The 15,729-nt window shown below is 33.0% G+C and overlaps 1 protein-coding gene and 1 long non-coding RNA gene across 9 annotated transcripts in view; one reads left to right on the top strand and one right to left on the bottom strand.

Annotated features, from left to right (window-relative positions):
- LOC116151933 (uncharacterized) overlaps nucleotides 1-15,729 on the bottom strand; it is a 241,062-nt gene that overhangs the window by 166,759 nt on the left and 58,574 nt on the right. The window lies entirely within an intron of this gene.
- The window catches only part of SSBP2 (single stranded DNA binding protein 2), a 248,251-nt gene that overhangs the window by 199,068 nt on the left and 33,454 nt on the right, over nucleotides 1-15,729 (top strand). For 2 of the 4 annotated variants that reach the window (XM_010975060.3, XM_010975058.3), the window contains 4 exons: nucleotides 1,887-1,953; nucleotides 2,677-2,747; nucleotides 9,209-9,300; nucleotides 13,914-13,962. In XM_010975060.3, the coding sequence (XP_010973362.2) occupies nucleotides 1,887-1,953; nucleotides 2,677-2,747; nucleotides 9,209-9,300; nucleotides 13,914-13,962 (279 nt within the window). The remainder of the gene's footprint in view (nucleotides 1-1,886; nucleotides 1,954-2,676; nucleotides 2,748-9,208; nucleotides 9,301-13,913; nucleotides 13,963-15,729) is intronic. The other 2 variants (XM_010975061.3, XM_010975059.3) reach the window with 1 other exon arrangement.

Genomic DNA, 15,729 nt, shown 5'->3' with positions numbered 1-15,729 from the left:
ATAAGAAAAAAAAAAAAAAACCAAAACAACCCAATCCAAAAATGGGCAGAAGACCTAAACAAGCAATTCTCCAATGAAGACATACAAATGGCCAATAGGCACATGAAAAAATGCTCAATATCTCTAATTATCAGAGAAATGCAAATCAAAACCACAATAAGGTATCACCTCACACCAGTCCGAATGGCCATCATTCAAAGGTACACAAATGATAAATGCTGTAAAAGGTGTGAAGAAAAGGGAACCCTCTTCCACTGTTGGGGGGAATGTAGTTTGGTGCAGCCATTATGGAAGACAGTATGGAGATTCCTCAAAAAACTAAAAATAGACTTACCATATGATCCAACAATCCCAATCCTGGGCATATATCCAGAGGGAACTCTAATTTGAAAAGATACATGCACCCCAACATTCATAGCAGCACTATTTACAATAGCCAAGACATGGAAACAACCTAAATGTCCATCAACAGATGACGGGATAAAGTTGTGGTATATTTAGACAATGGAATACTACTCAGCCATAAAAAAGACTAAAATAATGCCATTTGCAGCAACATGGATGGACCTGGAGATCGTCATTCTAAGTGAAGCCAGAAAGAGAAAGAAAAATACCATATGATGTCACTTATATGTGCAATCTAAAAAAAAAAAAGACAAACAAACTTATTTACAAAACAGAAATAGACTCACAGACTTAGAAAACAAATTTATGGTTACCAGGGGAGGAAGGGGATGGGAAGGGATAAATTGGGAGTTCGAGATTTGCGGGTACTAACTAACATATATAAAATAGATAAACAACAAGTTCATACTGTATAGCACAGGGAACTATATTCAATATCTTGTAGTAACTAATAATAGAAAAAATGTGAAAATGAATATGTGTATGTATATATTATAACTGAACTATTATGTTGTACACCAGACATTGACACTAACACTGTAAACTGACTATACTTCAATTTTAAAAAAAGGGATTACAAAATAGGTTGAAAAATGACAGTTCTCTGCTGCATCCCAATGATAACAATTAAGGAAACATTCTGATCTGGATATATAAATTCTTTCATACCAAATTTTCTTTCAAAATATTTGATATTTTTAACTAATTAGGTAAGGTTTTCCTGCTTTGAAGTTAAATTGGTGAACCTTTATAGAAATTCTCGCCAATTTGTCAGAATTATATGTCTGTGTGTATTCATATGTGCTTCATAGGCTCAGTATGTTGAAATCATTTATGGCTTGGTCCAGCTCTAAGGGCTGCCCATGTGATTATTAGAAACTTAAAATTCATTATGTGTCCAGAATCGCACCCCTGCATAAAATAAACCCTGTCTGTCAGTCTCTACCTTTTTTCAGTTCTAGTTCTTTTTTCCAGTCAGCCAAATTGTTTGAACTTAATTGGAGTATTATTTTTCTTAATAGTTTCCCAGGGAAAATATGACTACCAAAAATAATATTCATTGGCCGGCTGGCATTTTAGTCCTGCTGCTACCATACTCCCCAGTGAGTAAAATAATCTGTAGAAATAACTTACATTTAAAAAGCAAAATTAGTTATTTTAGTACCCTTGGTAAATTAATTTTGGTGAAAGGCATTATACTTCTCAGGAAGAAATAGGACAATTTTTGCCTAGATTTTTGTTCCCCCAAAATGCCAATTTTGTTGGCCACAAAATTGGACTAAGTAGAATCTTTTTAGAACTAAGAAATTATACTGGATGTATAGACCTATTAAATTCATAAATGAGTATGAAATATAAGAAATCTTGTGAAATACTTCAGTGCATTCTGTAATTATAGAAATTTTTGGAGAATTGTTAAAGTTCTTATTTTATAAATAGTTACAGTATTGCTTTTTATTTTGTTTTACTTAATATGCTAGGCGCTTGGAGGTGTCCCAGGAAGTCAGCCATTACTACCCAGTGGAATGGACCCAACTCGACAACAAGGTGACTAAAGTAAAAGTGAAATTGATGTGCAGAATCTCAAAGGAAATCCTGTTTTTTTAAAGGAAAATTTCACTTGTATAGATCTTCCATAATTATACCAGTTGCATTTTTTAAGGTAACATGGCTAAATGGTTATACTTTCAGCTAATTCTTAATTATGCATGATAGTGAGGGCAGTGATAACATAAACAGAATAATTAAATATCCAAAATCTGTATTTTAACTAGTAAGTTCTAAAACCTTTTCTATAGCTTCTAACAAGTGAGACCCAAAGTGATTATATGACTTGTGATTTTTCTCTGCCTGTTTCAGATAGAGGTTTAATCCACCTGAAAGACAAGCAGGAGGAGACAGGATGCTAAGCAACAAGTGACTTACTTGATAGTTTAACAAACCCAATAATCAGGTCCTTCCATAGAGCTATTTAGGTACCACAAATATATGTGACTCTGTTATACTGTTCCAAGGAAAGAGGAGTGAATGATGTGAGAGATATAATTCAACACAGAATGGGAAGAATATTTCAAGACATTAATGGAGAGTGTGAGTAGATAGTGCTAAGAGGTAGAAAACTGGCCGTGGGAGCCAACATGAGGCGACGTCAGTGGTCCAGTCCCTTAGTAAATGACATGTAATACCAAGCAGAGAGGAGGCTGTAGCCTCTGGTTTAGCACTCGTGCTCATTGCATTGCTAATAACATCACACTTTTTTTCTGTCCTTAGGGCATCCAAATATGGGTGGGCCAATGCAGAGAATGACTCCTCCAAGAGGAATGGTGCCCTTAGGACCACAGGTAAATAAGCAGCGCAGGAAGCTAGAGGCTGAGTTTTTTGCCTTCATCTTATGCAAACAAACTATATTATTTGCTGGCTTCTATTATATACATCAAAGGCTTAATGTAACATGATTGTTAGGCTCTTGAGGACATATTATCTATGACATGTCCAAATTGATGTAACAACAGATCATATTTTAACAGGTGCTATCACATATGCTTTTGGTACACTGGAGAAAATACGTTGTGTAGAAATACATTACAGTAATTATTATAAAAAAGATAAATATTACCCTTTTGTTATATTGAGGAAATATGAAAAATTGTAGCAATTATTATAGAAGATAACTATGTAAGATAAATAAAATAAAACCCAGTTGACTGAAATAGTAAATAAAATAAACAGTATAAAATATATTTCTGTCAGTCTTTTAAAGAGTGCCATTGACAATTTTGTATATACTATCATATTTCTTTACAGAATATGGAAATAGTAGAGAACCATTTAGAAAAAAACATTGAAATGGGTGTTACTGAACAAGCATAATACTATCAGTATACATCAGATCTTAGCCTCCTTCTGTATCAAAATTTCACAACTTTACACCAAGTTTGAACCTATTCAAGCTATTGGTAACTTTTTTTTTATAGAATACTGTTACTTATTTTAGCTGAAGCGTTCTTTTATCACTCTTGGGAAAACTTCATGGGGTAGAAATTAATTTTATTTTCATTTCAAAGAAACGAATCCAGAATTCAGAATTTTAAATTTCTTCCTCATAGGTCAGAGATTAGTGTACCATAACACTAGTTAAAAGAATGAATTAATTTATTTTCTTTATTCTTTCCAAGAACAGTTTTTTCAGTGGCAGTTTTAGGAGCTTTTTTCATTAATCTACTTTTAAACAGTTATATTAATATTTTGTTGTGTGCCCAAAGGAGTCAGAGAATTAAGAATCTGTCACCCAGGGAAGTGTGACTTAGACCTAGGAGTTTCTAACTAACATATAGTAATACACAGTTGACCCTTGAATAGTATGGGAGTTAGGGACACCAAACCCCTGCACAGTCAAAAATCCATGTATAACTTTTGACTCTCCTCAAACTTTTGAGTTTATATGAATAAAGGTACAATGATTGACACATTGATAACAAAGAAGCAGCAGTATTACGGTTTTACGGTAGCTAGTTTAATCATCAGTACGACCACTTCACAGTAGCCTAGCCTACACACTAATGGATGAATCATCGTAACAGCTTTATGGCATACAGTATTACAGTCATATTTATAATGCCGTATTGGAAGCAGTTACAGTTTTTAAAAACCACTTATATGCCATGATAGGCTGATACAGTTTCTCCAATTACCAGAGAGAGAGAGAGAGGTACACACTGTATGGTAATGCAGTTCTTTGAAAGCAAAGTTATAAAACAGTAAGAAAACTAACACATTATTAATTTTATATTGAATATCACTCACCTTATGCCTATGTAAGGGAAGACTTATATCTCCATATATTTTATGCATTCATGACATACCTAACTTTTTCTTTTTTTTTTTTCCACTATTTCTAGACTGCGTGGTTCATCTGTGAGTTTTTTCACATTTTCACAAGTCACCAAAAATTTTTCCAATACATTTATTGAAAAAAATCCACATATAAATGGACCAGCATAATTCAAACCCATGTTGTTCAAGGTTCAACTATATATATTAGAACACGAAGCACAAATTTACAAGAGATATGTTACATGAAAAAAACTATTATATAAATATATGTGACATCCTCAAAGTCAGAAAGAGGAACATTTCTTTTATTTAGTCTCAGTTATTTCCTGTGTATTTTCTTACTATCTTATAAAAATCTGATTTAGATATTTAGATTATTTTTCCCTGTTTTTCCTCATGTTAGAGATGATTTATGTGACCATCATTAAGCTATTAATGGCAATTATAATTTATAAGATCTATGGGATATTTCACCGACTTAATATACTTTTAGTCTTTAACGAACTAAGCTGACCAGTTTGGCTGTACAGAACCTGAAGGATTTTTTTCCCAAAAGGTTTTCATAACAGATCTATTTTAAATACACATTAGAAGCTTGAAGCCTATACTTTATTCTTCATTCGGTTCACTTATTTTTCAGCTAGCAGCTCTTGGAGCTTTTGTCATCCCGGACCAGTATTTTCAATACTTTTAAAAACTAGAGTCTGATTTGAGTAAGTTTTGCAGTGTTTCTAAGATATAGTAATGCTTACCTAAGCTATATGAAAAATTAGATCTGATTTGAAAATTCAGAAATAAGAAGCATACTGGTCTTTATGTTTTATAAATATCTAGCCAAACATTTATGTGTTTTTGTGTTATAAGTAAATTACAACAGAAAGTAAGAAAATATTTCCAGTGAGATTATGAGTAATCTCTTATTGAAGAGTTTTACTAAGTTTATCATATAAGTATGAATTCCTTCTTTGCATTTTCAAACCCAAAGAAAGTAGTTTATTTCTTCCATTGGATTAATATCCTTACTATCTGTTCTTTATAATCAGAGGGAAGTAAAGTGCTTTGGTACGAATTTACCTCAGAAACTAGAAATACCTACAACAACTTTTTAAAAATCACAACATACAAAGTATTAAAGGTTAAAGGAAATTATTTATAGGTATCATGTACTTAAAGCAGGAATCATACTCATATGAATGATGCAAAGGAGAAAAAGTGAAGAAAAAACATTTGAATTAGGGGATTCTTGAGATACTTACTCAAAACACCTAGTATATAAACATATGGATTATAAACTGTGAGCTTTGTAATGAGGTTAGCCGTGTTTCTTGAAAGACAATAGAAAAACAACTCGCATAACAGATGTTTCATCATACTGATGCTACCCAAGAATGGAATGCATTTGCTTTTTCATAGCTGAATTACAGAAACAGCCTCTGGAATATTGTTTCTAGCTATATGCACAAACAAAATACACATCTCCTTTGTATCATAGATATTATTTCCACAATTTTTTAAGCTTAAGACCAATGTGGTGAAGAGGGACAGTAGTCATCTATTGGAATAACTAAACTCCTAGAAGAAATATATATAATCTAACGATTCTTAGATAATGCTGATGTACGCAATGTGCACACCTAGAACGTAGTGAACATGTGATTAAAACTTACTGCCTGGATGAAGAAATAAACTTGGCTCCAAATCCTGCCATATGTTCCCACCTCTTAATCTATTTTAAATCTAACTTCAGTGATAATATATGATATTTAAATTGATATCAATATCCTTTCAATAGAAAAGCAAAATTATCTATTTAGTCAAGAAGAGTATCTTCCCTAATACCATATTTCAAGTCATTTTTCTCTTTGGCTTTTGTAGTAAGATATACTTAGTTTGTGTGTTCTTAGACTCCACCGGTACCATATGATTAATAGAAAAATTCACCAAGACTACTCAACCAGTTCTAGTTCCTCTAGAAATCTGAAGAACAAATGAGTTTTATACAAGTAGGAACATACCATTCCCAAATTAAGTAACTGGGGTGGAGGAATGGTGAGATGGAAATATAGGACAGGCTCTCATGTAAAGAAAGAGTAAGCCATTCTGTATTTTGAAATCTAGGATGAGAAGGGAATTTAGCTCAGCATAGGGAAGAACTATCTAGAAGTTAAACTGCCCAATCATGGAAAAACTCTTTATAAACTTTCCAGGCAGGGTCTGAACAGCCCTTTTGTCAGGGCATTGCATTGGGAGGAAGATTAAACTGTACAGCTGTATAGCTGCCATCAGCTTTAAAATTCAGTGATTCTGAATTAGCTCTTCCTATTCTGCCTGTGTTACCAGTTAGAAAGCCAGTTGCTCTTTTTTCTTATCTTCCTGTTTTCTATTTGCTTCAGATTATTCACAGCATGAAAATATTTTGTAAGTCTGTCAAATTATTGGATAATTTCTTACTCATTTCCTCTGACACTTGTGCACTGTGATACTTGAACACTGGCTATACAATGAGTGAAACAGACTCTACCTTCAAGATAAGCAGGAGATGCAGATAAATAAAGAAAAACTACTAGGCAGCAGGAAAAAATCTAGCAAAGAAATATGCATAATCTGTCAGGGAGTCACTACATAAACCAGCATGTAATTCTGTTGGGGTTGAGGCCTCAAAGGAAGATGAAGACTCATTTAAGTTAGTCCCTTATTAACAGTGATAAGGGTCAGCCATTACAATGTTGGAACATCAGGTATCATGCTTTTAATGCACCAAGCACTCTGAGAGGTGTTTTATATGATTTCATTTTTCTTCCAACAAGCTTATGAGAGATGATACTATCACTTCACAGTTAAGGAAATTAAGGTTGAGTGGATCATTGGGAGAATCACTGGCCCACCATCACACATATAGGAAGAGGGGCAGAGGAAATGGGGCAGGGGTAAAAGATTCAAACCACTATCTTTCTATGTCCAGAGCTATAAGGAAAATTAGTGTTTTCCTTGATAAAACAAAATACAGATCTTCTAAGATCAAAAATGAGAGGCAGTTTTTTTGTGTATGAAGAATTTCTATTACACTGTACAATTCAGGTTTTGTTCCCAGTGACTATCTTCTCAGAACTCCTTGCTAATACCTTGCTGCTACCACCATGCTTGATCCAGAGGTTAAAGGAATTAGCTGTCTTTTTAACCAATGACTCAAGTGTGGATAGACACTATTCTACTCTCCCATAGCACACAGAATTGAGATGTTTAAGTAATATTTCCTAAAAGTAAATAAATAATGAGATGAGCTTGTAATTAGGTAATTTATTTATTTATAAACTGTGGCTTACCCTCTGGAGTTAACTGACCTTTTCTCAATGAGTATTTCCTTATCATCTTAGTACCTACTACACAGAGGGCCATGGCAGCTGAGTTAACATGAGTGAAAAGTGTATTGCATGTTTCTGAATCATAAGAAATCCAGTAGTCTGGAGCTTGCAGTTGGGAGAAGGGAAGAAGGTAAATATTATAGAAAATGAAAGCAGGATAGTCAGGCTAGGGCTGATCTGTGGGTAACATCATGGAGCCATGCCGAAGCATAGGCTTTCTTTGCTAAGCAGCATGGGTCATCATGGCTTTTAAGTGACATAAGTAGGACTGAATTTTCAAACCAAAGTTATGGAGGCAGTATGGAGACTAGATTGAGAGGGGTAGAGGCTTAGAGAGACCAACTAAGAGCACAGTAGTCTCAGTAAGGGTGATATGAAGGAGAGCAGTATTTCAAGAGCTATTTCACAGGTAGAATCAATAGACTTTGGTAACTGATTGGATATGGAAATTGAAATAAAAGAAGCATCAAGGAGCTCCTAGAGGTACTTAGCCTGGACTGTGGCTGAGAAGGTGATGCCATAGAACTGACTGAGAAAGGCAATAGGAAGAACACAGCCGTGAACAGATAAGACTGAGTTTACTTCTAGATACATTGAGTATGAAATGGTATTCAAAGAGAAACAACCCATATGCAGTTCAGTTATCTAAGAGCTGGGGGGGAGACATTATGACAAAATATGAAGGAATTCCTAACATATGAATAGTTGTTGAATAAATGGTAGCCATGAAGGTTACCCATAAATACGTATTTATTTAGAAGACTACTGTGGCTAGAACTTGGAGAAAAGCAACATTTAAAGAGTTAGCAAAAAAGGAGACAGCAAAGGAAACTGAAGAAGAAAAGTTGGAATAGTGGTGTCAGAAAGCCAAATATGAAAGTAGTTGATACTGTCAAAATATATTAACATGATAATGTTAAAATTAATCTTTTAAATATATTAACATGATAATGTTAAAATTAATGTTTGGGGCTTTATGGAAACTAAAGTAAGCTGATATATATGTTAAAACATTAAAATATTTTATCCTTTTAATGCATATAATACATATTGACAGAAACCTATTGAGTCATATAATTCATGCATACCTATTTTAAGTTTTCATATATTTTTGTGTATTTATATATTAGTACATTTCTCTATGGGATATATTATTTTGTGAACAGAAGTTTGCATTCAGTTTTACTATGTTGGATTCACCTATTTGGCTTTTTATCCCCCTAGACTTTGTATAATTGTTTTGGGTCAATTTCAAACACGTTGACTAAATCTTTTCTTTAAAAACAGTTTTGGATTTATGAAATGTTTCATTTGAAAAAATTCACTGTTGTACAGATGTCAGGAAATTAATAAAGATATGTTCAATATTATAATTGCAACTATACCTTAGTCATGTAGCGAACTTCAATGATCATACATACTCACATAGTTTTTAAAAGACACAAACCAAAGTAATTGTTGAAATAGAAGCAAAAGTACAAGAGTGGACCCTTCAGAGAATGAATTGCACAGGCCTTATCCAGTCAGGAGTTATGTAGGGAAATCATTAACCTGCTCTCCTTTCTTTCCCCCCTCCTCTTTGGTTTTGTTTTTTTGTTTTGTGGTAGTCTGACCCTTGGTTATCATTACAGAACTATGGAGGTGCAATGAGACCCCCACTGAATGCTTTAGGTGGCCCTGGAATGCCTGGAATGAACATGTAAGCAAAATGCTATATTATCCTGTAAAGTGTTCTATTTTCTGTCTTCTAAAGCTACACCAATTTGTATCACAATTTAAGCTCCTCGATTTCTGTGTAATATAAAGAAACTAGTATAAGTGAACTAAACATGAGCTGTAGTGTTTGCTTCATTTTTACGTTTTTTCTGTGTTTATCTTCCTTCTCTTGCAACCTTTCATTTTTTTCCCACTTTCAAATGCCGTAAGTGCCAACTTACAGTCTAATTTTCATGTTTCATTTATCATAAAAACTAGTCTTTTATAAATAAGCATAATCTTCACATAGTCCATACAAAGTGTAAAGAGATGCTGACACCAGGACCATGACGTAAGTCTACAGAAGCAGACAAGTGAATACTGATAACTTCATTTTAACATATGATTCCTAAGAGCTTTCAATTCATAAATATATATGTCTTTATTTTTGCTTTGTTGGGACTGCTATTTACCCAGGAAGAAGTCTCTCTGGTAGTTTTTCCTTTATTAAAGAACTTTCCATAGTGTATTTTCTTTTCAAATTCAAGATATACTTAGATAAGGAGTAAACTAACAGTTTGGGGGGTTGTTTGTGTGTTTTGTTTTGTCTTGTTTACTGAAAAGGCCTTTCAAGACCAAAAAGTAGCTGCTTCTATCAGCCAATATGATGTAATATGTTAAGAAATTTATTTTCCATTATGTGACTTGCTCTCAAGGTTCCATATAACCCCAGTACTTGTTAATGTCTTTCCTTAATTCATTAGGTGGATCAATTTCATGCTGTAGCCTAAAGAAAGTTTACCAGAAATAATCAAAGAGTTCCATATAAGGTTGTGAGTGGTCTCCTCTAATGTATTTCCCATTAGTCTGTGTTTTGGTTACTTATATGTCAAGTTAAACAACTCTGCCATCATTTAATAGTATTGAATATATACTGAGGTATGCTCTTTTGATGTATGTAGGGATTTTTTTAAAGTTTCTGAAACCATTTTCATGGAAAGCAGTTTTGCCTAAAATAGAAAATAGGTTAATAGATGGGTATCAGCCAGACTCAAACCTAACAGAACAAGGAAAAAAAGTAGGTCAAATTTTCCTATCACATCTTTCCACTTTTAAAGTAAAAATGGATAGACACGAAGTCTGACTTTTCTTAAATTCCTCAAAGGCTTAGCCTTTATTAATGGTTGCTATGAAAAGGAGTATCTTGTGCTTATATCAAAAGCTGAAACTCTTAACAATAGGATTTAGATATAGATGTAGATATAGATATAGATACATAATTTACTTTTGTAAGATTCTGAATTTAAAATGGAATTAACTTTTAAGGAATAATTTTGAATGCTATGATCAACCCAGAATTATCATTAAATATTAAGAATGTATATACTATCATTTTTTATATTATTCATCATGATAATTAGCCAGATTTTACTAGTACAGAAAAAAGTTATTCCGTGTGACCATTTAGAGGCTCAAATAGCTGCTTAAAACTGTCTAGTTCCTTTTCACATACACTTAAATACGTATGGGTACATTTAATTCCCTAGCCTATGGAGACTAAAAATATGGCTGAAAATTTTAATGTGATTGTTTTTGTTGATATTTTGGTTTCTCATTAAATATACCCAGTATTTTTAAATATAATACTTTATATAGTTATACTTCATATAATATCTGGTTTTTAAAGAACTTTAAGCCTTACAGACTCAAATTTCCATTGTTTGTTACTATGGACTTTTATTTGGGGTCTTATATCATTTTCAGTTTTCTATAAATTAAGTTTCCTTCAAGGACAATGAAATTGTAAGTATTTCCCCTAACAGGGAAAGTTTGGAAGTATGGAAGATCCAACCAGAGAGAATAATTCTTTTATTGATACTGGCTCCAACAAAGCAAAAGTGAATTTGAAGAGAAATAAAACACTGTTATCTCCATTGTACTCAATAGAGTAAATTTTATTGAAATCCACTTCATAATTTATTTTCTTTAAAACAAAGTAAATCTCACTGTATTATGATAATTAAGTGTTTCTAACTAGAATTATGGCTTTCTTCATGTCACTTTTTACATGTCGGGTAACTTAAAAATCAAGGGAAAAGGCATTAGAGTAGGATTACCTTAAGCTACATTTTTAACAGTCTAAGATATTTGTGTGTCAGGATGAGGTGGGGTATGCTGAAGAATCGTATATGGATGAGGTTTCTTTAGCTTGTCACTTTTTCTTATTTGCCATAAAAGTATAACATCAGTAAAAAAAAAAAAAACCCAAACTGGTCACTAAAGAAACTAAATACCATATTCTAACTACAACTTTATCTTTTACTGAGAATAAACTATTTGGAATGAAATTTTGATAATTTTGTTGTTTAAAAAAAATATTGGTTGCCTCTAAAGAAAATGGTTATTTTAATGTAATTTTGAACATTTTCTAACTCTAAACTCAGGATAAATTGTATGTAGTGTCATCTAAAATTAAAATAAGAGTACACCTTTAATGTTTCTATAACTAGTTATATTTAGAAATAAAGCTTAATACCCATTTCAGTAATTTGAAGTAGAATTTACAAACTGCAATCATGATGTAAATATTTTCAAATGCATTATAGATTATTTTTAAAGGAAACTATATTTCTAAATAAACCACCTTTTTACAAATTTCAAAAGAATGTAGGATTCAACATTAAAACATTTCTAATTCAACTTTGTACACCTCGGTATTTTAATAGAAACTGAGGACCAAGAATTTCAAAGAATCTAAACCTTCTTGTCCTGGATAATATCCTATAGAATTATAAAGTTTGTAGAGTTATTATCTTGAAATAAAATGACTGAATTACAGAAGAAAAGAATTTTTCTCTTTGGTAATCATGGCTGCCTTCATCTCATCATATCCAGATACCCTTTACAAAAAATAGACTTCTTTTAAATTCCATTTTTCTCTTTTTAAGTGAGGCTAACCTGATTCTGTTTGCAATTACACTTATGTAGACATTTACATTCGAAATAATGCCTACATTATTGTTTATAGATCACTTTCTTGATAATACTGATGGCCCTCAAAAGGAATAGGAATTACTGAGCTTAAGCGGTTGTTCTGGTAGAACAACTCGCTACTATAAACTCCACTTTATTTAGCGGTATTTGCAAAACTTAAAATATTTTCAAACAGATCAGTATTTCCCAATTTCTTCACTGTGTTCTATTTAACATCAAACAAGTCAAATGTTTTACTTGATCAACACATAGCCCGTGGTTTACCTCAGTTTCTGCGCATTAGGACATTGAATCCTATACAAAAAATCATCTTTTTAAATGTTTCAGTAATTAATTGTAAGATCATCATCACTGTCATCATCACCATGTTAAAGAGGAACAATTTCCAGGGACAATACAGGTGCCCCGCGCCTTCTCCCTGTGCGGAATACTTTGACCACATCCCCTCAGGCATCATATTTTCCCCTTCTATTACTCAAGCAGGTTTGGAAAAACTGCACTTGGGCATCCTAACAGAGCTCAAGGCACAATTTTCATGACCTTTCCTACTGCTGACATTCCTGGGGAATCCCAAAATAAAGCTCAAAACAGTTTTCAACATTCCAAGAAGACACAAGTAATATAGCTAACTTGGACAGCCTCTAACATTTAGAACTTTAGGTTTAAGGTCCCTAAAATAAGAATCAGGGGACATGTCACAGTCTTTTCATAGAGATTAGAGAGAAAGGGAATTTTGAGTGACTTTTATTATAGAGGACCTGCTGATAGAGGTCTGCTTTTTATCAGGCAGTATTTATGCAGATATACGTAATACCAAAAGTATGAGGACAAGAGACTTTTTTGGACTTAATTAATTAGGCATTAACTTTGTTTTAAAAGCTTTATGTCCTTTTAAGCTATGGAATATGAAACATTTTCCTCCACCCTAAAGTGAAATAATATATTGGCATAGATTACCTCCTAAGTCTCCCAAAATTTACTCTGGCCACTGTCTTGAACTACAATTACGAAAACAAGAAATGTGATTTTCTTGTTTAATATTAACTACATCATCAGTAGCACTGAAAGACAGGTTAATATATACATGTATATAAAGTTATGTGATAGTCTATGCAATTTTTTTGAAGAGGAGGCAAGTTTGGACATTATTTACATTTATTTATTTGGAACTTAATACGAATAATCATTTTATGTATAATTTATCTTACAAATGATTTCATTTTCATTTTGAATGATACAGGCAGTGCTTATATTGATGTCACAAGATTATAGTTTATGTTTATTTCATAATTTGTGATTTTTATTCCAAAAGCATGCTTTCATAATGATTTAACTAAATGTACATATTTACTGCTATAGATGATTACCACATTTATACTTAAAACATGAACTTAAAATAAAACTGGGCTTACTAGAAGTAGTTTGATTTGGGAAGAAATCTGTTTTGGGGAATGATAAAATTTTTGGATTTTAGAAATAAAAAAGCTATGAAAATAAATGTAAGGAGTAATTTCAGTGCTGAACTAGAACTGCATAGTAACTGAATTATAAACATTATTATTTTAAGATATTATTGCTTATTGTGGCATCAGGTAAAATTTCATTTATCATGTTGTCTTCTAGGGGGCCAGGTGGTGGTAGACCTTGGCCAAACCCAACAAATGCCAATTCAGTGAGTATATGCATTTTTCATTTTCTTTGCACTTTGTAGCATTTAACAACAAAAATCTGTTGCTTTTCAAAGCCCTGTAGTTGGTTATATTAACCTTTTTGTTTTTTAGGTAATCATTCAAAAAATACATTTGTGTATATTTTTAGAAAATGTGTATAACTTGAAATTGTGTATTTTTTTATTTCAAGATCTAATATAAACATGCATTCTATGTAGATTAACAGATCTTCAAAGATAGAGAAACAGTATGACTTAAGTATACTACAGTAGGCTATATTTATCATAAAATCTATCATAAAAGTGATTTGATCTTCTAAAATAACTATAATAATCACTAAAGTTGCCAAATCAAATCAATCTCTATCTGAGTTATTATGATTATGTCTGCTGTTCTAGTTACAAGCCGGCTTGCTCTCTCCCTCCCTCAGAAGCAAGCACACATTTGCCTCGTGCTGTGGGCTAAATTGCCATCCTTACATTTGTACCTAAGTATCTGACATCCTGGGAATTTTCTTTATATGTTATGTGGCCGTGATTTGACTGCATAAATATTTTTCTCTTAATAATGTCACAAATATGTGCATCTGGAGTTCTTCAGTATGTGGGTTCTGCTCTGTATATCTGTGTAGTATGTGCTCTGCACAAAGGTGCCTGAGTCAACAGAGTCAGTAGGAAGCTGAAATACAGCTGTTTTCCACTTGTGAAGTCCATGGAGCATCTGCCCAGAATGGATGCCTTTTGCTAATATGCACAGAGGTACCTTATTGACTAGCAGTGGCCTTGAGGCTAAATAAACATGAAGCTGATCCACTATTTAATGTTAATTTAAACTTGAAGAAAATTTAAAGTGAGGTGTGGATGGTATAGAAAGAATCATCCTAAACCCATTGCTGTTCTAAAGCAGAAATCATTCTTCTCAATTATGTAACTCATATTTTTAGAGAAAACATTTCTACTCTCTGCGTATCTCTTAGTTTCAATAACTATGACATTTGCTAATTAAATAAAATTGTTTGGGGTAGAGAGAATGATGATGTTGCATCCATTAATTTCAATAAATCTTTTAAGATACTGTTTTGCCCGATTATGTTGTAATGTAACTCCTTTACTCCTCCAAAATTCTTTTAGTTTGATTATATTCTTTTGAACAGTTCACATTTCTATTTGCTTCTTGCTATGACTTTCAACTTTCAAGATTCCACTTTAAAATGGCACCTAACCAGCAGCTCAAGATACTTTCTTTGAACTCCCTATTAAAACAGATATAAAGATGCAGAAAAACAATTTTTTAATAACAGTGAAAATTCTTGCCAATCTTCCTATTTGCCAGAATCTGTAAAGACTTTCTGTTATCCACATGTCTGATGAAACGGGATTAAAAATAAAATGCACAATTGATGGTCCGCCATAACTAGTAAGCAAGAAGACCCTCTCTCTTTCCTCACTGTCAGCCCAGCCAGCCAGCTCCCTACTGCCCGTTGCAGGCAAGCCAGAGTGCAGTTCACACCCCCTGCTGCCCACCTCCTGCAGAACCTCCTTTTCTACACTCACCTGGAGACTCTATCCTCCAAAAGCCACTTAGAAGGTGGGCAGGATTTAATATTGAGGATGGTGCATTGTACCTAGCAGGTATGTTATCCAAGTAAAGAGTATTAGCTAGAGGCAGAGATGTGGAGAGTGTTACGCTTTCTGATGATTTTTAGTTTTTAGGTTCCTAAAAAACTCTTTGGGACTTCACAGAGCTAAGCACTGTTTGTGCAGGAGGAA

The sequence above is a fragment of the Camelus dromedarius genome, chromosome 3 (assembly GCF_036321535.1).
Source record: "Camelus dromedarius isolate mCamDro1 chromosome 3, mCamDro1.pat, whole genome shotgun sequence".
NCBI lineage: Eukaryota > Metazoa > Chordata > Mammalia > Artiodactyla > Camelidae > Camelus > Camelus dromedarius.
This window is presented reverse-complemented; position numbering and strand designations above follow the sequence as displayed.